General features: G+C 46.6%; 1 protein-coding gene across 1 annotated transcript; it reads right to left on the bottom strand.

Annotated features, from left to right (window-relative positions):
• Window positions 1-262: 262 nt before the first annotated feature.
• ICE2 (interactor of little elongation complex ELL subunit 2) lies at window positions 263-22567 on the bottom strand. Its single transcript, XM_087703961.1, has 15 exons — window positions 22521-22567; window positions 20120-20224; window positions 17853-18114; window positions 16725-16844; window positions 16386-16520; window positions 14895-15020; window positions 13172-13331; window positions 10878-11047; window positions 8681-9575; window positions 7564-7727; window positions 5581-5710; window positions 5041-5125; window positions 3928-3978; window positions 2534-2792; window positions 263-785 (listed from the first exon to the last, which is right to left on the bottom strand). Exons 1-15 carry the CDS (start codon window positions 22559-22561, stop codon window positions 591-593), a joined length of 2898 nt encoding a protein of 965 aa, XP_087560087.1. The 5' UTR covers window positions 22562-22567; the 3' UTR covers window positions 263-590.
• Window positions 22568-23089: the final 522 nt, after the last annotated feature.

The raw sequence follows: 23089 nt of genomic DNA, 5'->3' as shown, positions 1-23089 counted from the left end.
TTCAAACCAAGATCTAGCAATAGCAATAGCAGTTAGACTTATATCCCGCTTCATAGGGCTTTCAGCCCTCTCTAAGCGGTTTACAGAGTCAGCATATTGCCCCCAACAACAATCCGGGTCCTCATTTCACCCACCTCGGAAGGATGGAAGGCTGAGTCAACCTTGAGCCTGGTGGGATTTGAACAGCCGAACTGCTGAACTGCAGTCAGCTGAAGTAGCCTGCAGTGCTGCATTTAACCACTGCGCCACCTTTGGCTCTCCGCTCCAGCTGCTCAAAAAGGAGCAGAACTCCTTCAATGCAACTGCCCATTTCAACAGAAAGCTCCCGCAGGGCTTGCTTTTCACCCAGTAACGTTACGGGGAACAAACGGCGAAATACAAGCGGTTGGGATTGTCCAGAGTTGGCTGCCCTCCTTCCCGTGTCGCTCCGGGCGTTCTCAAGGCAGGAGAAAACACTCCGATGCGCCTCTCGAGTGCCGAATCCGGGGAAAGGTTTTGGGGCGACCCTGCCCGGCTTGATGGGATTGTCCACCACCTTCTTCATTCACAGAAGCCCTTTTGCGGAGGAAGACGGCTGCTCCTGCTCGCCATTAAGCCAGGGGGGGCCCTTGGTTGGGACGGGCTTTTTTCCAGAATTTCCGGTCTGGGCCTTGACAGGCCGTCCGGGAGCCCTTGTTCTGCGCAGCCCCCCGCTTCTTCCTCGGGGGCTCGGCCTGCAGGGGTTCAGTGGGGATTGGGCCTCGGTGGCTGGGCGTGCTGGGGAAAGCTTTGGCTTTCCTGCTCATCTAGAAGCCAGAAAGGGAGAGAAAGAGGAAACGGGCTTCAGAATGACTCAACGTTCCGGAGGCCGAAGTTTTAGTTTAGTTTAGTTTTGGTTTATTTGTATGCCGCCCTTCTCCAGGAGGGACTCAGGGTGGCGAACAAACTCAAAGGAGAAAGGGGACATAAACAACAGTACACATAATTAAAATACACGAAAATCACACAGCCATACCAGTCGAGAGGGGAGGGGAACTCATCAACCCCAGGCCTGCCGGCACAGCCAGGTTTTGACGGCTTTCCGGAAGGCCTGGAGAGAGGTGAGGGTCCGGATCTCCGCGGGGAGTTCATTCCAAAGGGCTGGAGCTGCCACTGAGAAGGCCCTCCCCCAGTTTCTGCCAGAACTGGTTAAAATGGAAGCCGTCGCCCTGAAACCCAGGGAAAACTCTTGCCTTTGGGCTCTGCTGCTCCCAAGTGAAAACCCGTCAACGCTGGAGTTAAGTGAATTATGTGTATGCAGTGACAACACAGCCTTTTATTATAAAGGACAGCCCTGTACTTTAGAAAAAGGCAGCCCTCGCGAGTTAGCTAATTGCTTTCTTGGCTTTCTTCTTGGATTTTCCTCTGCAGAGCAAAGGGAATGAATGCATTTATTTTTGTCTTTAATTAACTTGTCCCTTTTTCAGGCTTGCGGCCTGCTTTGTGCACGAAAAGAGGGTCGCTGTAAACATGTGTTGTTGTGAAGGGCAAGGGAGGGTTTCGGTATCACGAGGCTGGCATGATCCGCTTCCCCCTCTTCTGTACCCGTGGAACCCCTTTGCCTCCAGAAGTTGTAAACGCTCCAGCCCTGGAGGTTTTGAAGAAGAGGTTGGGCAACCATTTGTCTGAAACGGTCCAGGGTTTCCTGCCTGAGCCAGGCGGGTTGGACTAGAAGACCTCCCAGGTCCCTTCCAACTCTGCTATTGTATTTCTATTTCTATTCTAATCAAGGAGAGAAGCAAGCTGGAATTGAGAAGAAACTTTCCGACAGTGAGGACAATGAATCAGTGGAACTGCTTGCCACCAGAAGTTGTGGGTACTCCATCATTGGAAGTTTTTAAAGAAAAGACTGGACAGCCACTTGTCTGAAATGGTTTGGGTCTCCTGCTTCAGCAGGGGGCTGGACTAGAAGACCTCCAAGGCCCCTTCCAGCTCTATTCTGATACAAATTCTGATTCTCTGAACTCTTTACAGACCGAGGATTGGGCCTTACAGAATTAAGATATCTCTATCTCTATCTATCTATCTATCTATCTATCTATCTATCTATCTATCTATCTATCTATCTATCTATCTATCTATCTATCTATCTATCATCCATCCATCCATCCATCCATCCATCTAAAATTGAGGACAAAGGAAGGATATGTTAAATCCCCCCAAGTCCCTTCCAACTTTAATTCTATTCTATTCTAACCTCTAGGAGAGGGGTCTCCAGCCTCTAAGACCCCCAGAATACCTCAGCCAGCCATGGGAATTCTGGGAGTTGAAGTCCACAAGCTTCCAAGATGGGAGACCCCTGCTCTCTAAGACGTCTATTTGCAGAACTCCTGAAAAATATACTCAAATGTCTTCTGGAATTACTTTCAAAGGCCATGAGGAAGCCCACTTTGAAAACTAACATCTCTGGAAACGTTTTGTAATTTAAAAAAAAAAAAGGGGGGGGGGCTGTTTTCTTGAAGGGGGGGGGGCTGACACAAACCCTAAGTAGTTTTTCCAAACAACCCTTTCTCACCTTGGTGGTCCTGGCGCCCCCGTCCGCCACGGGTGGGAAGGTGCAGGGGACACGGCCTTGGGCAAAGTGATGCTGCAGGGGGACGTTGGGGTCGAGGGGCACCCAGGGCACAGAGAGGGCAGCCGGGGCGGTGGGCAGGTCGGCGTGAGCGGCGTGCAGGTTGTACATTGCCCGCGTGGCAATTCCATCCGAGCTCTTGTAGATGGACACCGAGGAGTCTCCCGCCAGGTGAGTCAAGAGGAAGGAGCCCTCCTGCAAACTGACAACGCAACCAGCCGTTACAAGCCGGCACCAAACCTGCAGCGCCTTTTCTGCAGCGGCCCCCGTTCTCCTTCCGCAAAGCTCTAAAAACCCGGCTCTGTTCCTGGGCTGCTACATGCGCCAAGCCCCCCCTCCCCTCCCCTCCCCCTGGCTGCATTGTTCAAGGTCCAGATAGGCTGCTTTCGTCTGCACTTCGCATTTGATGTTTTAATGGTTCTTTTTTTTTATCATTTTAATGCTTTTTACTATTTTTTTTTAGTTTATTTTTAGTCTTATACACAAATTAACAAGCATACATTATAGCAATAGCAATAGCACTTCGACTTATATACCGCTTCATAGGGCTTTCAGCCCTCTCTAAGCGGTTTACAGAGTCAGCATATCGCCCCCACAATCCGGGTCCTCATTTCACCCACCTCGGAAGGATGGAAGGCTGAGTCCACCTTGAGCCGGTGAGATTTGAACAGCCGAACTGCAGTCAGCTGAAGTAGCCTGCAGTGCTGCATTTAACCACTGCGCCACCTCGGCTCTGATAGTTATTATTCTTATCACATTTGAACACTTTTAAACATTTATTTTTCCATATAAAAAATTAAAATGTATGACCGGGATTGCTTCGCTTACCATCCCATACACCTATTTTGTTTTACAGCCCCCCCCACTACTTTCCTTTCCTGTTCTCCCTTCCTCCCTTCTCTACTTTCTTCTTTCCTCCTCTCCTTTCCTTTTCCTTAGTAAAAATTAAAGCTTTTTACTATTTCTATCATTTTTTAAAATTTTAACTGTCATGTACGGTTTGAATTGCAAGCCGCCCAGAGTCGTTTGCCGAGGTGGGCGGCTAAGCAAATTAAAATCGAAATCGAAATCCAAAGCAATCAATGAATCAATCAATCAATCCGGCTGCTTCCTCTGGCTCTGTGGGAGGCAAAGGGCCTCCTCTGCCCCTTGTCATGCGGTTTTGAATATGTGTGATGATGATCCAGAATAGATCCAGATCTCCTCCTCTTCCTCCTCCCAAATTCCAAGTGTTCGCTAAGAGGCTCCTGGAGTTCTGGGTCTGGCCTGAGTTTTAAGCGCTTGCTACACCAGGCAACATTCAGAAAGAGAAGGAAGGGAGAAAGCCAAGGACTTACCCAGCCACTTTCTTCAAGATGTTTTGGAGAATATGCAACGAATTGGTTGGACTGTGGAGGGAAGGACAGCATTCACAAAATTATTAGGGGAAATTAATGTATTATGCAAACCGTGGAAACGGCTGTTTGTCCAAGAGATAAAACAGGCTGTGCAGAAATCTGAGGAATGTATGGATTCGGAAGGCAAAAGCTCTCCCTCGGGGAGCAGCCAAGGACCAGCCGGTGAGAGGTCAGACTCCATCAGCTGTTTCAGTTATTTTAAATCCATTCCGAGCAGCTGCAGGATGTGTGGATGAAGCCGTGACGCCTGGCATTTGACAGGAAGTGCGGCACCCTCAACTGTCAGTCACTTTTAGGGGCAACAAGTTCCTAAACCTCATGACTCAAAGGAGAGTTTGAGAAACCCCTGGACTTCGTCAGCTGTCATTCCGCCAAGTGAAAATGTTGAGTAAAAATTGTTTAAAATAAGGAATGTAAGCTTTGGGGAGGGGCTTCTGTGGCTGACTATGTAATCTGAGTATCTCTACTGTAAAATAAAAGCCCCTCCCCTAATTAATATTGGCTCAGGAGAGCAGGAAAGCAGGTAGTCCTTGCCTTATAACCAGTTCCAGTTTACAACGGAACCAAAAAAAAAATGTATTTACAACCCAGGTTTGAAGTACTGACAGCTGACACTCCTCCCACTCGGTTTATGACCAGTGTGTTCACTTAACGGCCATTGCAAAAAAAGTTGTAAAATTGCGTGTGGACACGTGATGACCTGCTTAATAACCAGATCGTGTGTCCAGTCTCAGTTACGGTGATATATTGAGGAGTACCTGAAATCTAAATATTAGTAGCTCACAAATAAAATTTCTATCTAAATGACCATTCCACCGAAAACTAACAAGAGAGTTGAGTATTTGTAGACCAAGGAGAGGAATATATCATACAATTAAAGGGTAAATACTGATTTTTTTTTAAAAAGCCCATGACTTTTACTGCATTTGCTGGAAGAAAATATTTAAATGGAGAAAGAGGAACTGATGGCGAGGGACTCCCTGTAAATCAACCTTTTGTTATGGGAAGTTTGTTTGTTTACTTGTAACGTCGTTCTGCCACCCATTTACTTACTTAAATGTGCCAAATCGTCTTCTTAAGGTCTTCCCCGTCAGCCGCTCCAGCAGGAAGAGTTGGGAAGTCAGGGCATCGATGTGACCTGGAGGAGGGAGAGATTTCCCAAACGGAAATAGCAATAGCAATAGCGGTTAGACTTATATACCGCTTCATAGGGCTTTCAGCCCTCTCTAAGCGGTTTACAGAGTCAGCACATTGCCCCCAACAACAATCCGGGTCCTCATTTCACCCACCTCGGAAGGATGGAAGGCTGAGTCAACCCTGAGCCGGTGAGATTAGAACCGCTGAATTGCAGATAACAGTCAGCTGAAGTGGCCTGCAGTGCTGCACCCTAACCACTGCACCACCTTGGCTCGGAATTTCACTTAATGTCTCACTTAGCAAACAGAAAGATTTGGGCTCCATTGTGCTCATAAGTGGAGGATTAACCTGTCCTACCGTCAGTTGCATAAATCCATTGCTAGGAAGGACACCGTATTCTGTTTTGCAAGGATGTAAACATTAAAAAAAAAAAGGCAACCTTTAAAATCCACTTACCCAGAGTGAAGGAAGTATTGGAGTGTAGCAAACTTTCCATCCAGAGCCGGCAGATTTCGTCTTCGGTCAACGTTTCTACGCCGTAGAAGGGCTGGTATTCTAACTTCGGCAGCACGTAAACAGGGAAGTGCTGGGGAAGAGAGAAATGCTTTCCTACTTCAATGCATTTCCAGCCTGCCTAGAAAGCAGGAAAGCAAAGCGTAAACCTCACCCGAGGGACTCGCCTTCTCTGAGACCAGCTGCTTAGAGTTACAAGTAATAGCAATAGCAGTTCGACTTATATACCGCTTCATAGGGCTTTCAGCCCTCTCTAAGCGGTTTACAGAGTCAGCATATCGCCCCCAACAACAATCCGGGTCCTCATTTCACCCACCTCGGAAGGATGGAAGGCTGAGTCAATCTTGAGCCGGTGAGATTAGAACCGCTGAACTGCAGATAGCAGTCAGCTGAAATAGCAGTTAGACTTATATACCGCTTCACAGGGCTTTCAGCTGCTCTCTAAGCGGTTTACAGAGTCAGCATATCGCCCCCAACAACAATCCGGGTCCTCATTTCACCCACCTCAGAAGGATGGAAGGCTGAGTCAACCTTGAGCCGGTGAGATTAGAACCGCCGAACTGCAGCTAGCAGTCAGCTGAAGTGGCCTGCAGTGCTGCACCCTAACCACTGCGCCACGGCGTTGACTGATTAATAGGAAACTCAAGAATCTGTGTTAACTGTTAGGGATCACTCGGAAAAGTTCTTGCTCAGCCAATTTCTGTTTTTTTCCTATTCTAGAGAAAGCAGATCGTCCTGCTGTATTTCGTTTCTTCGTGAAGCTGGAACTGGAACAAGAAACAAGGGGTGTGTCAGCCCCCTTTTCTTGTGGGTCTTTGGCCTGCCACACTCTCTATCATTCTGCTGTGCATTTTCTGTTGTGGGGAAAATGGGACTGTGGGGGGATTGTACGGAGTGAGATGCCATGTAGCCATAACCACATTCTTTCTAGAAAGCAAAGGTCATCCTTTGTCTCTGGGCCTCTGCACCTGACCGGATCTGGATCTTAATAAATTGGAACTTTTGAGCAATATTTTGCCTTGGACTCTGATTTACTTCTGGATGCTATTTGGAGCCCTGATAGAATGTACCTCTTACATCAGGGTTCACGGGGGAGCATGTGTGAAGTCAAAGATAGAATTCTAGCATAGAAGCACCTAATACTCACCCCGGAACACATCGCCAAGACTACAGTGCTAAAAAAATGGCCAAGGACCCAAAACATTCACTCCTATTTCTTGCAGGAAAGGCTTGTAGGAATTCAGCCCTGTAATTCTGTCCCCTTTGGAAATCCTGTGGGGGAGTGGGAGATGGCGAATCAGAGATGACAGCCCCACAAACTCCCCTTAAAAGGGATTATCCATATTGCAAATCATCTGCCGAGAATTCTCTCTCTTACTGCTCATGGCAGTGTTTCTAGATCACAAACTCATTTCCATTTTTTAAATCGCCATTCAAACCTAGAACCACTACACCAGTGTTTCTCAACCTTGGCCACTTGAAGATGTCCGGACTTCAACTCCCAGAATTCCCCAGCCAGCATTGAGAAACACTGATCTAGAATATGAAAGTCTGCATAAAATTCCTTCCTATGCAAGGATTGAGGAACATTTGAAGTGTCTAGGACAGTGTTTCTCAACCTTGGCCACTTGAAGATGTCCGGACTTCAACTCCCAGAATTCCCCAGCCAGCGAATGCTGGCTGGGGAATTCTGGGAGTTGAAGTCCGGACATCTTCAAGTAGCCAAGGTTGAGAAACACTGGTTTATGGACTCTCCTGCTTACATTTAATGCCCTGGAAGAAACGGTTCTTGCAAACGACCTCAGTCCAAAGACCCCAGCAGGAATCCAGCATCGGAACCGGCTAAAATCTAAATCAGCCAAAGCTTATTTAGTCCCCCACCCCCACCCCAAGAAAGCCACCCTCCCACCCAAGAAGAGAACCTACCCTCCTGAACTTCGCCTTTTTCTGATGGGGTCTCAGCTCGACTTTCTGGATGGTGGTCCGTACCAACAGCAACATGTCATCCAAGCTGTACAATTTATAGACCAGGTTTCCGCGTTGGGGAGGCTGGTAGTCAGCCGCCTCTTCGACTGCGTCCCACAGCATCCCTTTCAGGAGAGAGACGGAGGGGTGGGGCGGTCATTCTGGCTCTAGTGGACAAAGATAGCAATAGCAATAGCAGTAGACTTATATACCGCTTCATAGGCCTTTCAGGCCTCTCTAAGCGGTTTACAGAGAGTCAGCATATCGCCCCCAACAATCTGGGTCCTCATTTTACCCACCTCGGAAGGATGGAAGGCTGAGTCAACCCTGAGCCGGTGAGATTTGAACCGCTGAACTGCTGATCTAGCAGTAGCCTGCAGTGCTGCATTTAACCACTGCGCCACCTTGGCTCTTGTGCTTCGCCCATTAAAGAAATATTTCTCCCCAATGTGAAATTCACCTGGGCCCTGAACAATAGCAATAGCAGTTAGACTTATAGACCGCTTCATAGGGCTTTCAGCCCTCTCTAAGCGGTTTACAGAGTCAGCATATCGCCCCCAACAACGACCCGGGTCCTCATTTTACCCACCTCGGAAGGATGGAAGGCTGAGTCAACCCTGAGCCGGTGAGATTTGAACAGCCGAACAAAGAATGGACGGCGCGTACAGGTGCACCAGAAATGTTTACAGCAGTCTGGAAGTTTTAAGACGGGTGTCAGGCTGTGATGGACAGGTGGGTGTGGGGGATGCAAGATCTTGAACTTTCAGCTGGGTGGGGGAAACCGGGAAGCTTTCAGATTTGGGTTTTCCCAAATGTGCCAACGTGGCTCTCTTAGTACATTGGAACTTTGAGGAATCCTTTGCCTCGGACTCTGATTTATTTTCGGATGCTATTTGAGGCCTGACAATGGATGGGCGACAACTTCCAGAATTCCTCAGGCAGCTTAGCTGGGGAATTCATGGGAATTCCCCATCTTAAAGTTGAATTTTGAGAGCCGAAGTCCACCCACCTTAAAAGCTGGCGACCTTTTGAGAAACACGGGTTTACGGCGACCGCTTATATCCGTCACATGACCTACCTTTCTGAGGCCCCTGGTAACAGGTTGCCCAGGTGAACTTGGAGGAGGTGCCTGCGTTTGCTGCAGTATTTTGCCCTGGCTCCACAGCTGGAGAGGCCGAAGGACGAGAAGGAGCATCTGCCTGGCCGTGGGTAGGATTCAAACCCGCTTCACTGGTTACCGGCGGGGGCCCCTGAGAGTTTGGGGAAGGGGGATTCAGTAGCTTCGTCTGCATTTTCAAAATCCGGCCCAGCGGATCGGTTTCCTGGGATAACCGTGGGGGAAGCCTGCAGGGAGAAGCCTTTGGATGGGTCTCCGAAGACTCGGCCGCTTCTTCCGAGGGGGGCTGTGAAGGGCTGGGGGAAGGAGGGGCAGAGGCCCCAGGGCTGGGGTGGGAAGGGAGCGCGCCCGGTTCAGACCCGTGGCCAGGCTCACGTTCTGTGTCAATGACCAGATGTTCCCCATCCGTGTCGCTGCTGCAGGACAGGGCAGGGGATCGGACGGCAGAAGCGATGAAGGTGCTGCCGTCCAGATTTCTTTCTTTGGCTAAAGCGAGGCTTCTGCCCTCTGAGTCCGTCTCCATCGGCTCCAAAGCTTCACCCGGTGAGTTTCCCTCACTATCCAAATCCGGGGGGTCCTTTCCCGGGGGCGACGTCCTCCCGCTGCCGAAGCCTGTTTCCTGGTCTTTTGCTCGACTGCTCCCCCCTTCTCGCCCCTTTTCCGTTTTCACGCACTCCGAGAAGACCTCAGGCCACCCGGGCAGCTTTGCAGGAGAGACCCCAGCTGGAGAAGCGCTCAGAGGCTTTGCGGCCGAGGCAAAGCTCTCCAGCTGGGTGACGTCCGTATCGAAGTCCAGATCTGCAGAGACGGATTCCTGCAAGGGTCTGCCTTGGCAGGTTTTAAGCTCCATTCCCGGCTGGAAGAGAAAGAGGGGGAAATGGGGATGCAGCCCGGAGACACACAGGAGGCGTCTTCCCAGTTTCTTTTCGGTGTTGAGCATTAACTCTGTCGGGCGAGCGCTGTTTGTTTATTCTGGATTATTATTCTATTACACGACCTGTGTATTTATTTTACACCAAAGGATTCCATGTGGCGATTAAAACAACCTCTCTTTCTTGTTTATTGCCTGTTTAAGAGCCGAGGTGGCGCAGTGGGTAGAGTGCAGCACTGAAGGCTACTTCAGCTGACTGTTATCTGCAGTTCAGCAGTTCAAATCTCACCGGCTCAGGGTTGACTCAGCCTTCCATCCTTCCGAGGTGGGTGAAATGAGGACCCGGATTGTTGTTGGGGGCAATATGCTGACTCTGTAAACTGCTTAGAGAGGGCTGAAAGCCCTATGAAGCGGTATATAAGTCTAACTGCTATTGCTATTGCTATTATCTCTTTCCAACTAAAAAAAAATAGTAGGCTTCAACAGCCAATCTTCTTCTTCTTTTAATATAAGCTCCTTATCCTATACTGCAGCTGTGATACAAGGGTATCTGCCAGAGGGATCTAAAGGCCTTGGGAGTGGAGATCAACAGCTGGGAAACCTTGACCTCTGGCCCTTCAGCTTGGGAGCTAAAGACGCAGCATGGCCTTCTCCAACTCGAAGAGACGCTTGTTCGGCCGGCCGAGACAAAGAGGCCGTCCCGGAACCAGCGAAATCTGGGGGATGGACAGGGGACAGAATGGACCTGCCCTCGGTGTGGAAGGGATGGCTGCTCCCGAATTGGCCTTTTTAGCCACACCAGATGCTGCGTTAGGACCTTCTTCCAGAGCACAGAACCATCGTCTTTGGAGACTGAAGGATGCCAATAAAATAGCAATAGCAGTTAGACTTATATACCGCTTCATAGGGCTTTCAGCCCTCTCTAAGCGGTTTACAGAGTCAGCATATCGCCCCCAACAACAATCCGGGTCCTCATTTCACCCACCTCGGAAGGATGGAAGGCTGAGTCAACCTTGAGCCTGGTGAGATTAGAACCGCTGAACTGCAGATAACAGTCAGCTGAAGTGGCCTGCAGTACTGCACCCTAACCACTGCGCCACCTCGGCTCTTTTAAAAATGATGATGATAATAATAATAATAATAATAATAATAATAATAATGTTGTCTATGTAACAAAAATAAAATAAAATAATATAAAAGTAATAATAATCATCATCATCATCTTCATCTATGAAATTTAGGTAAAGTTCCTTTTAGCACTTCAACCAAAACGAGACTGAAACTCACCAGCACTTCTGGCGGCTTGTCTAGTATCACAGCCCGGGCGACAATACTGGACTGCTTTGTCATGTGGAAATCTGCCAGGAATTCGTGAAAAAGCTGGTTTTTCTCCCTCACCGTCATCTCCTTCTTCGGCAGAGGAGGGTCGATGTAGGCCACTTTGACTGGTTTCAGGCCTTTGGAGGAAAAAAAAAAAGCGGGTTTTCATTTTTTCCCCCCTCCAATAGTAAAGGATAATTATCTTTCATCTAAATATGAAAGTACAAGAAGTAACATTTCCCAGATAACAAGAACTGGATTCGCCTCCCCAAAACTATTTTTTTCCCCCCAAACCATTATTAGTTGGAAAGAGATAAACAGGCAATAAACAAGAAAGAGAGGTTGTTTTAATCGCCAGATGGAGTGTAAAATAAATACACAGGTCGTGTAACAGAATAATAATCCAGAATAAACAAACTGTGCTCGCCAGACAGAATTTAGGCTCAACACCGAAAAGAAACTGTGAAGGCGCCTCCTGTTTATTCTTCCTAGTCTGCTTCCTATTTGCTACCTCAAGATCAACAGTCATTTTGTACAAAAAGGAATGACATTTGTTGGCTTTTGTTTCCAGACAAATGCAATACTTTCAGCAAGATTATTCTGTTTGGACTTAAGGCGTAATTCTGAAGTTCAACAGGAGGCTCAATCAGGAAAATTGACAGGGAAATGGAAATATGCCGAGTCTACTTGGCTCCACGTAGAGTTCTAATTTCAGTTTGAAATTAACTTGCCTAAGTCAACCTTAGAACCACATTTACATTTCTTTTTAGAGGCAACTGTGGACTTTCTGGCTTTGTTCTTTTGAAGACTTCTGAAAAAGCACCTCTGGACGACTGAGAATCTCTACAGACTTTAAGCTATAAGATTTGGGGCAAATGCCCTTCAAGTGGGGTGGGAGTATGAACAAATTTCCAGAGAAAATTGCAGACTACAGGATCCATTTGCACCACTCAGGGGACCCTGAAGACACAGATAAACCTCCAAGGGGCCTCAACGACCCTCTAAAAGGATGCAAATGACCAGCTGTCTGCAAAGAGTATCAACCCTTCCCTTCCCCACCATCCAGTCAGAGGCGAAGAATATTCTTGGCTGAGAAGTGAAACATCTTCAAAAGAAAAAAAACAACAACAAGAAAGTCCAATACAATATAATAGCAGAGTTGGAAGGGACCTTGGAGGTCTTCTAGTCCAACCCCCTGCCTAGGCAGGAAACCCTATACCGTTTCAGACAAATGGCTATCCAGCATCTTCTTAAAGACTTCCAGTGTTGGAGCATTCACAACTTCTGGAGGCAACTTCTGTTCCGCTGGTTAATTGTTCTAACTGTCAGGAAATTTCTCCTCAGTTCTAAGTTGCTTCTCTCCTTGATTAGTTTCCACCCATTGCTTCATGTTCTGCCCTCGGGTGCCTTGGAGAATAGCTTGACTCCCTCTTCTTTGGGGCAACCCCTGAGATATTGGAACACTGCTATCATGTCTCCCCTAGTCCTTCTTTTCATTAAACTAGACATACCCAGTTCCTGCAACCGTTCTTCCTATGTTTTAGCCTCCAGTCCCCTAATCCTCTTGGTTGCTCTTCTCTGCACTCTTTCTAGAGTCTCCACATCTTTTCTACATCGTGGCCACCAAAACTGGATGCAAATATTCCAATTGTGGCCTTCCCAAGGCCTTATAAAGTGGTATTAACACTTCACGTGATCTTGATTCTATCCCTCTGTTCACGCAACCTACAACTGTGTTGGCTTTTTTGGCAGCTGCTGCACATTGCTGGCTCATATTTAAATGGCTGTCCACTAGGACTCCCCTTTCACAGTTACTACTGTTGAGCAAGGGACCACCTATACTGTACCTGTGCATTTCGTGTTTGTTGCCTAAATGTAGAACCTTACTCTTTTCACCACTGAATCTCATTTTGTTAGATAGTGGCCAATGTTCAAGTTTGTCAAGATCCTTCTGTATCTTGAGCCTGTCTTCTGGAGCGTTGGCTATTCCTGCCAGCTTGATGTCACCTGCAAATTTGATGAGTTCCCCATTTATTCCCTCATCCAAATCATTGATGAAGATGTTGAAGAGTACTGGGCACAAAACAGAGCCTTGGGGTTCTCCACTGCATGCTTCCCTCCATGTAAATGCAGCTCCATTGAGGACTACATGTTGAGTGTGGTTGGTCAGCCAGTTACGAATCCATCTGGTGGTGATGCTGTCTTTGGCTCAACCCTTCCCTCAAACGAAGCCCCCCCAAAAAATACCTCCACAAGCTCACCAGTAACAGAAACTGTTTTCACCGACACAGGAAGTTCCCACTGCTGCTTATAATCCAGACCGTGATTGTTCAACAGAGTATATAAAGATTCACCCGTCAGAATCACCTGGGGACAGTATTTGGCAGCCAGTTGCTCAGCATTTAGATCGGTGCTAATGTCCTTTTAAAAAAAATATGGAGATGATAATAAATTGTAAATCAGGTTGAACAAAATGACACGATTACACTATTAAGGTTGAAGAATTAACTAATGTCCCAGAAGTTTATTTTAGCACACGATAATATTAGGCAAACATGACTATTTATATATCCGTGCACTTAAGAATCAACACGATTAGGCAAAGGTGACTATGTATCTTGCCCTTAGGAATCAACAATCGCTTTGTTCAGTCATGAAGTCTGCATCCCGCCCGCCTTCTACAAATACCTCACTCTTACCTATGCATGTGTGGGTGTGTTTGTGCTTAAAGATAAGATATCTTAAATTTTAGAGCTTGCCAATGATCTCATTTTACCATGGAACAACGCTTACTTTTGTTACTCACTGCCCAAATATCTCTCAGAATTGTCCCTAAACTGGCTCTGCAGCAGCTGTTTGAGAGTACAGAACGTAATATAATGATGAAGACATTTTTCTATTGAACTAGAACAATGGCTAACTCTGATTATTGCCAAAGAGAGGACATTTTTGAGTTAGGTGGAACTAAGAGCCGAGGTGGCACAGTGGTTAGGGTGCAGTACTGCAGGCCACTTCAGCTGACTGTTATCTGCAGTTCAGCGGTTCAAATCTCACCGGCTCAAGGTTGACTCAGCCTTCCATCCTTCCGAGGTGGGTGAAATGAGGACCCGGATTGTTGTTGGGGGCGATATGCTGACTCTGTAAACTGCTTAGAGAGGGCTGAAAGCCCTATGAAGCGGTATATAAGTCTAACTGCTAACTGCATATAATCCATTCTAAAAACTAACCAACTGCAAATGTTGGCTTGGTCCAAAGTTATAATTTCTATCCTGTCTACAATAAAAAGGGAAGAAGCTGAAGCAGGCCGATTACCTCTTTCAGACCAATTAGATCGCACAGGTTGGGTCTCCTCCGGATTCCATCCACCAGCCAATGTCGGCTGGCGATTCCCCGGGGGAGAGCCTTCTCTGTGGCCGCTCCGGCCCTCTGGAACGAGCTCGCTGTTGAGATCCGGACCCTTACTACCCTCCCGGCCTTCCGCAAAGCCATCAAGTCCTGGCTGTTCCAGCAGGCTGTGGGGAGCTGAGAAGCATCTACCGCCACGGAAATTGTGAATGTTGGTTTTGTTTTTAATATGTTGTCTTTGTCTCGTTTTCCCCCTTTCCCTTGTCTTTTGTGAGCCGCCCGGAGTCCTGCGGGAGTGGGCGGCATACAAGACAAATAAATAAATAAATAAATAAATAAACAAACAAATAAATAAACCTAATTAAGCCCTTCTGATCAGGAAGAAAAAACTCAAGTTCGCACCAGCGCACGGCTCTTTCGCACAGTGCCAAAGTGTGTTCACACCCGGGGGGGAATTTCTTTCTGCTCGCTTTTACTTTTAAAAGAACAGCTTCAAAACTCACCGCCATGAGAATTCCGAGTGACAAGGGGAGCTATGAAGGTGGAGGGAAAACGCAACAGCCATCAGGATCACCTGCAGGGGACGGTTAACGCGATTGAAAACGAGCAACACGTGGCTTGCCTGATTGCAATGCTTACATTGTGCAGATGGGCAGCCCGGTCCTCCGGAGTCCCACAGAGTCGCTCATGCTTAGCTTTATCCGCAGGTAAATTAATTGATGTTGGCAGCCTGGGGAAGAATCGCTTAACAAGGTGCACCGTTCCCTTGGAAGAGAGAAAATATTTATTTATGTATTTATGCATTTATTAAATTTATAGGCTGCCCAATCCCGAAGGACTCCGGGCGGCTTACAAAGAAGGAAGAAAAAATAAAATAAAAATAAAAAGAATAGTTTAAAAATTCACAACACGCATTCCTTCTAACCGGGGCTGGACCTTAACAATAAGGTCAACAGCCCCAGGGCCTGCCGGAACAGCCAGGTTTTAACAGCTTTCCTGAAGGCCATGAGAGTGGGTATGTATGTGTATATTTAAAGTCACAACCCCTGGTATGCCCAAATATGGGAGGATGATCACTACTTCCATTCTCTGTCCTTCGGCTCATCACAAGAGACCATCCAGACAGAAACCCAATATTTTTTACTGTTGCCTTTTTGTTACATTTGTTGTATTTGTGCTGATAAATAAATAAAGGGAGACTAGTATAGATCTATTTCAAGCTATTTAGCTCTCATCAGCTAGGTTCGATTCCCAGTAAGGGTATGGCTAGCTGATGAGAGCTAAATAGCTTGAAATAGATCTATACTAGTCTCCCTTTATTTATTTATCAGCACAAATATAACATACATACATACATATACATACATACATACATACACATACATACATACATACATAAAATAAAGGAGGAGAACCTTGTGGCTTAGTGGCTAACACAACTGCCTAATATGTAATACAGCACAGGTTCAAATCCCAGTAAGGGTATGGCTAGCTGATGAGAGCTAAATAGCTTGAAATAGATCTATACTAGTCTCCCTTTATTTATTTATCAGCGCAAATATAACATACATACATACATACATATACATACATACATACATACATACATACACACACACACACACACATATACACACTTGGTTGAATGGCTGCCCAAGGAAAAAGCCACATTGGCCTACTTCTTGGAGGGTCAAATAGAGGGACAGTCCACCCCCCCCCCCCCAAATCTCCAAGCAGGGATGGAACTCCTTCTTCCTTAAGAAAAGGTCTGACTGGATGTTTGGAAGGGAAGGGGTTCCATTCCTTGCAGACAGCTGGTCATTTGCATTCTTTTAGACCAGTGTTTCTCAACCTTGGCGACTTTAAGTCCTGTGGACTTCAACTCCCAGAATCCCCCAGCCAGCACAGCTGTGCTGGCTGGGGGATTCTGGGAGTTGAAGTCCACAGGACTTAAAAGTCGCCAAGGTTGAGAAACACTGTTTTAGAGAGAGTCCTTGAGGCCACCCGGAGCTTTTGTCTGTGGCCTCAGGGTCACCAGTCGGAGCCGAAGAAGCTTCTTGGATGAGAAGCGAAATGTCTTCCAAGAGAAACCAGAAAGTCTGGAAAAAGGGGGTTTTCTGGGAAGCTTACCAAGGCAAGGAGACATTTTTCAAACTTGAGGGTCAGCTCTCTACTGAATCGTCCACCCATCAGGCTGGTAACTTGGTGGAGAGAATACCACTCAGGGTAATTCTTCACGCAGCCCATACAAGCACTCAGGAAATCCTCAAGGAAAGGGGGAAAAAAGGACGGTATTTGCTTATGTTTTTACATCATGAAGGAGCTTCTGCACAGAATATATATATATATATATTTTAAATCAATCACTGTATGAGTGGGGAAGAAACCTCCCAACCATCTACTATTATTTTAGAGCACAGGGCTTCCTCAATGTCCGGAAAAGGCAACGGGGCCATCTTTTCATATTACCTTGGTGTACAGCAAGGCGTCTTCGGAGATGTCACTGTAATCCTTGGCGCAGCTTCTGGCAGCATTGCGGGCGAATTTCAAGAATTCCGCAACTTCTTTGCTCACGAATTCTTTCATTTGCTGAAAGGTATGCAATGGCGGTCGCTTTTAAGTCGTAATTCTTTTAGACGTTTGCTGTTACGCTATCTCCATAGCAAACAAGGAAAGGGAAGAGAAGGGAAGATAGAAGAAGGGAAAGGAATATAGAAGAAGGGAAGGGAAAGGAAGATAGAAGGGAAGGGAAGATAGAAGGAGGGAAAGGAAGATAGAAGAAGGGAAGGAAAAGGAAGATAGAAGAAGGGAAGGGAAAGGAAGATAGAAGGAGGGAAGGGAAGATAGAAGAAGGGAAAGGAAGATAGAAGAAGGGAAAGGAAGATAGAAGAAGAGAAAGGAAGATAAAAGAAGGGAAGGGAAAGGAAGATAGAAGAAGAGAAGGGAAGATAGAAGAGGGGAAGGGAAAGGAAGATAGAAGAAGGGAAGGGAAAGGAAGATAGAAGAAGGGAAGGGAAGATAGAAGAAGGGAAAGGAAGATAGAATAAGGGAAGGGAAAGGAAGATAGAATAAGGGAAGGGAAGATAGAAGAAAGAAAAGGAAGATAGAATAAGGGAAGGGAAGATAGAAGAAGGGAAGGGAAAAGAAGATAGAAGAAGGGAAGGGAAAGGAAGATAGAAGGGAAGAGAGAAGAAGGGAAGGGAAAGGAAGATAGAAGGGAAGAGGGAAGAAGGGAAGGGAAAGGAAGAGAGAAGAAGGGAAGGGAAAGGAAGAGAGAAGAAGGGAAGGGAAGATAGAAGAAGGGAAGGGAAAGGAAGATAGAAGAAGGGAAGGGAAGATAGAAGAACGAAGGGAAGATAGAAGAAGGGATGGGAAGATAGAAGAAGGGAAAGGAAGATAGAAGGGAAGGGATGATAGAAGGGGGGACGGGAAGATAGAAGGGACGGGATGATAGAAGGGAAAGGAAGATAGAAGAGAAGGGAAGATAGAAGAAGGGACGGGAAGATAGAAGAAGGGACGGGATGATAGAAGAAGGGAAAGGAAAGGAAAGAGGGGAAAGAGGAAAGGGAAAGAGGAAAGGGAAGAGGCAGTCCTTACCAGATACTGAGTGTAATCCCTTTGCTGAGACCAGGGTAAGAGCTTTGGGTCGGCATTTACATATTCAGACAAAAGAAACAAGTATCTCCTTTGCTCCTTCTCAGAGAGGCTGGAGACGAAAGGGTAGGGGACCCGGGGCTCTTGGGGAGGGGCCACAGAAGGCTCTGCTTTCACTCCAGTCTCTTGGCCAGGCTGCTGCTGCTGTTGCTGCTTCTTCTTTTGGGGGCCCGAGTGGGATGGAGCAGCTTTGCTCTCCGAGTGCCTGAAACAGACAGAGCCACCGTCAGCCTCCATTGCCCTTCAACCAGGGGCCGGTTCCACACCGTTACTAAAGATAATCCACAACGTACAACCCAAAAATTATGCTGCTCTGCAAGACATATTTGTTAAAGTGAAATGCGTCCTATTTTGCCACCTTTTTTTGCTGTGGTTGTTAAGCGAATCACTGCAGTTGTTAAGTTAGTAACACGGTTGTTAAGTGAGCCTGGCTTCCTCGTTGACCTTCTGGCCAGGTCACAAAAGGGGATCACGCAATCTCAGGACACCGCAACCGTCATAAACGTGAGTCAGTTGCCCATCGCCCAAATTTCGATCACACGACCGTTCTGCAATGGTCGTAAGTGTGCAAATCGGTCATAAACCCCTTTCAGAGTGACTGTAACTTTGAAGGGCCACTAAATGAAGTTTTATAAGTTGAGGACTTCCTGCACACAGTTCCGACCCTTGCTTTTCTTTTTTAATTCTGGCCCAGGTTGGTCAGGAATCTCCAGAGGGTGATTTCCGAGTTGCACCACCTTGAAGACCGGGTTTAAAAGTTTACTTAGAAGGAAAAGTGCACGGGGCGATGTTTGAGTTTACGCAGGTTAAGCACCGGCTGGGATAATCCTTTTCGCTCCGTTTCGTTTGCTTTTGAAATCTCTCCTGGGTGGATTTCTATTCCTGCCCTCGGGAAAGAACACGGAACTCAGCACAAACAGCTGGCAGGAAACAGGGCTGACCCCCAAGGCCCAGTTAGGAGCAGGTACAATAACATTTAAAAAGGCATCTTCTTCCACCAGCCCTAACCATTTCCTATCATTGCTCAAGCTCTCTTCAGCACATCTGGACACGTGCTGCTGGCAGCCAGCAGAGCCGGACAGTGAGGAGGTTGGGGAGGAACCTGGGCCTGTCCTGGAGTCTGGGGAAGGCTCGGACGAGGGCTCTGCGTTGGAGGCAGAGAGGAGACCAAGGTCAATAGAGCTATTTTTACTCTTGTACTTTGTAAGCCGCCCGGAGTCCTACGGGATTGGGCAGCATATAAATGTATTAAATTACAATTATGCTTGAGCCAAGGTGGCGCAGTGGTTAAATGCAGCACTGCAGGCCACTTCAGCTGACTGCTATCTGCAGTTCGGCGGTTCAAATTTCACCGGCTCAAGGTTGACTCAGCCTTCCATCCTTCCGAGGTGGGTGAAATGAGGACCCGGATTGTTGTTGGGGGCAATATGCTGACTCTGTCAACCGCTTAGAGAGGGCTGAAAGCCCTAGGAAGCGGTATATAAGTCTAACTATTGCTATTGCTTTCTCAGGAAGCCTAGCTCAGAACACGTGATGGGGTGCTCCGTGTGTGTGCATCTTTCAAAGCCGCTGTGATCGCAAACAATTCGCTTTGTGGTTCTATGCATCCTGCACACACACACACACAGACACCCGTGAGGCCTCGTGAATGGTCCCACAAGCCGCAGCCCTCACTGCACAGCAGGCTCTTTCTGCCCTTAACTCTGTCGGAGAATCCTGGCCGAGTCAGGAGCATATTTGGGACGAACTAAGCGAAATTTCAGCTGCTGACCTAGCCGAAAAGGAAGAGCGTGAACTGTGTCCCAAGGAAAGGTCTCGGCAGCGTCGTCCCCACCGCTCTTAATAACACCGCACAGCTGTCTCTCGGAATGAGGGAAGGCATCCCTCCTGGTGGCACGAACTGGCAAATTTAATTAAGCCCTTCCTTCTCCCAAGGAAATGCTGACAAGGGACTCAAGCGGCTTAAAATAGCACCTTCCGTGGAGAAGGGGTGGGGGGAGCGGCCTATCCGGAGAGGTCAGCAGCTTTTTTGGGGGGTGGGGGGGGGGAATTGAATTTCCAAGCCCCTGCAGAACAAAAGTCTTTTGGCTCTTCCTCCTGTGTCACCAGGTTGGACCTTCCTTAATCCAAAGGAGAAAAGATTGCGGGAGGGGAGGCGGGAGGGGGGGAAATGGACAAACACCTGGAGCAGCTGTTTTAGGCATTGTTACCTCTTTGATAAGGACGTTAGTTCGGAGAGAGTCGGAGCCAGAGAGTATTTCTCATAAAGGTCTCGCGAGAAATACACATCGTGACCGTTTTGAGGCGGGATGTCCCTGAAGTGGAAGGAGAAAGAAATCGGTCACACCTACACAAACTTTTAAGGTTCATAAAAAAGTGAAAAGGACGGAATTTTGACTCGCAGGGGGGGTCGTCAGCCAACGATCACAGATCGATCGATTAATATCCCAATTTTTTTCCGCCGCTCCACTCCGAAATAGAGATGGTATAAATAAATACAATTATCTTTTAGGTACAATGTATGCCTGGGAGTAGGGAAGTATAAAAAACAAGAAAAGGGGGGGGGGCTATTATTGAAGCTATATTAGTTTTTACTGTTTCAATGCTTTTTAAAGTTTTTAAATGTTTGCAAGGTTTTAATTGTAATATATGTTTTCAATTGTGAGCCGCCCAGAATCATTGGCTGAGATGGGCGGCTATAGACATCAAATCAAATCAAAGGCTACACACATACAGCACACACAAACATATGTGTGTATATTTTTGTGTGTACATACATACATACATGTATGTGTATGTATGTATGTATGTATCTATCTATCTATCTATCATCTATCTATCTATCATCTATCTAATCTATCTATCTTTCTATCTATCTTTCTATCCATCTATCTATCATCCATCCATCCATTGATCCATCCATCATCTATCTATCTATCTATCATCTATCTAATCCATCTATCTTTCTATCTATCTTTCTATCCATCTATATATCATCCATCCATCCATTGATCCACCCATCATCTATCTATCTATCTTTCTATCCATCTATCTATCATGTATCTATGTATCTATCTATCTATGTATCTATCTATCTATCATCTATCTAATCTATCTATCTATCTATCTATCTATCTATCTATCTATCTATCTATCATCTAGCTAATCTATATATCTTTCTATCCATCTATCTATCTATCCATCTATCTATCATCCATCCATCCATTGATCCATCCATCATCTATCTATCTATCTATCTATCTATCTATCTATCTATCTATCTATCTATCTATCTATCTATCATCTATCTAATCTATATATCTATCTTTCTATCCATCTATCTATCATCTATCTATCTATCATCGATCCATCCATCATCTATCTATGTATCTATCTATCATCTATCTAATCCATCTATCTATCTATCTTTCTATCCATCTATATATCATCCATCCATCCATTGATCCACCCATCATCTATCCATCTATCTATCTTTCTATCCATCTATCTATCATGTATCTATGTATCTATCTATCATCTATCTAATCTATCTATCTATCTATCTATCTATCTATCTATCTATCTATCTATCTATCTATCTATCTATCTATCTATCATCTATCTATCTATCTATCTATCTATCTATCTATCTATCTAATCTATATATCTATCTTTCTATCCATCTATCTATCTATCCATCTATCTATCATCCATCCATCCATTGATCCATCCATCATCTATCTATCTATCTATCTATCTATCTATCTATCTATCTATCTATCTATCTATCTATCTATCTATCATCTATCTAATCTATATATCTATCTTTCTATCCATCTATCTATCATCTATCTATCTATCATCGATCCATCCATCATCTATCTATGTATCTATGTATCTATCTATATCTATCTATCTATCATCGATCCATCCATCCATCATCTATCTATCTATCCATCTATCTATCATGTATCATCTATCTATCTATCTTTCTTTCTATCCATCTATCTATCATGTATCATCTATCTATCTTTCTATCCATCCATCCATCCATCTATCTATAATTGCCTATGCATATAACACACACACACATATGTACACGTGCGCACACACACACACACACACACCGCACCCTCCCACTTCCCCCCAAACAAGAGCCAAGTCTTTAGGGCAGGACAATTAAATCACTTCCCTTATAATGAGATTAATTACAAATCACCTTGCAGTCTATTGTTAAGGGACTGCGGGCCTTTGCTGCTTCCAGCCCAGCAGCGACGGGGAGGATGGGACCTGTAGTCTGACCACAAAGGAAGGCGGGGGGGGGTCCACGTCCCCCCCCCAAATGTAATTAATGGGGCTGGTACCCCTCTTGTCTATTTTGAAAAGCCGCCCCTCCCTTCTGGCCCGATCCGTTCCCAGCCTCTGGCGTCTCTCTAGGGCTGGGGAGGGAAGGGAACTCTGTACATGCCCAGAGGCTCGCTTTCCTCCCCGTCGTCTCGCACGCTCCGGGGCCCTGGGCTCCACAAGGCACGGCAGGGCACAGTCCTGCTCCCTCCCACTCCCCCCAAAGACCCCAGGCGACCCCCGCCGGAGCCCCACAGAGCCCCTTACCAGCTCAGCGACATCCAAGCGGTCGCCGCCGCCACCGCCATCTTGAGCGCGGCCCGCCGCCCTTTGCCTTGCGTGGGTACCCGACCTGGCGGCGGCATCAGCAAGCCCCGCCCCAAGCTCCCGGGATGGACCAATCCACGGGGTAGACCTCACCGTGAGGCCACGCCCGGGAAGCAAACTGTCCAATCAGAGGGTGGCAAGGAAGGACGCGCAGAGGGGGACTTGACGCCGTCGTGCGTGAGGGCAGAATCTCCGACCCCTCCCCCCCCTCCCCTCTTTTCAGCAAGCGCGCCACGTTTCGAATTGGAAGCAAAGAACGTTGATTTTTCTTGCATGCGGATCAGTAAATTGTAGATTTAGGAATCAATCTGAATATTTAGCATCAGCAGCTTGGAAAAAGCAAGAGTATAGGGTTTCCTGCTTGAGCAGCGGGTTTGACCAGATGACCTCCCGGGTCCCTTCCAACTCTTATTATTCTGTTATTCTTTTTGATCGAGATTGCAATAGCAACAAAGAGCATCCAGCAAGAAGTAATCTGGAGCTATGCTGGCTGGAGAATTCTGAAGTCC

Source organism: Thamnophis sirtalis, unplaced genomic scaffold (assembly GCF_051295495.1).
Source record: "Thamnophis sirtalis isolate CommonGarterSnake01/CBP01778 unplaced genomic scaffold, rThaSir2_p1.2 scaffold_2, whole genome shotgun sequence".
NCBI classification, from domain to species: Eukaryota; Metazoa; Chordata; class Lepidosauria; order Squamata; family Natricidae; genus Thamnophis; species Thamnophis sirtalis.
The sequence above is the reverse complement of the archived record's forward strand: the minus strand, read 5'-3'. Positions and strand labels throughout refer to the sequence as shown.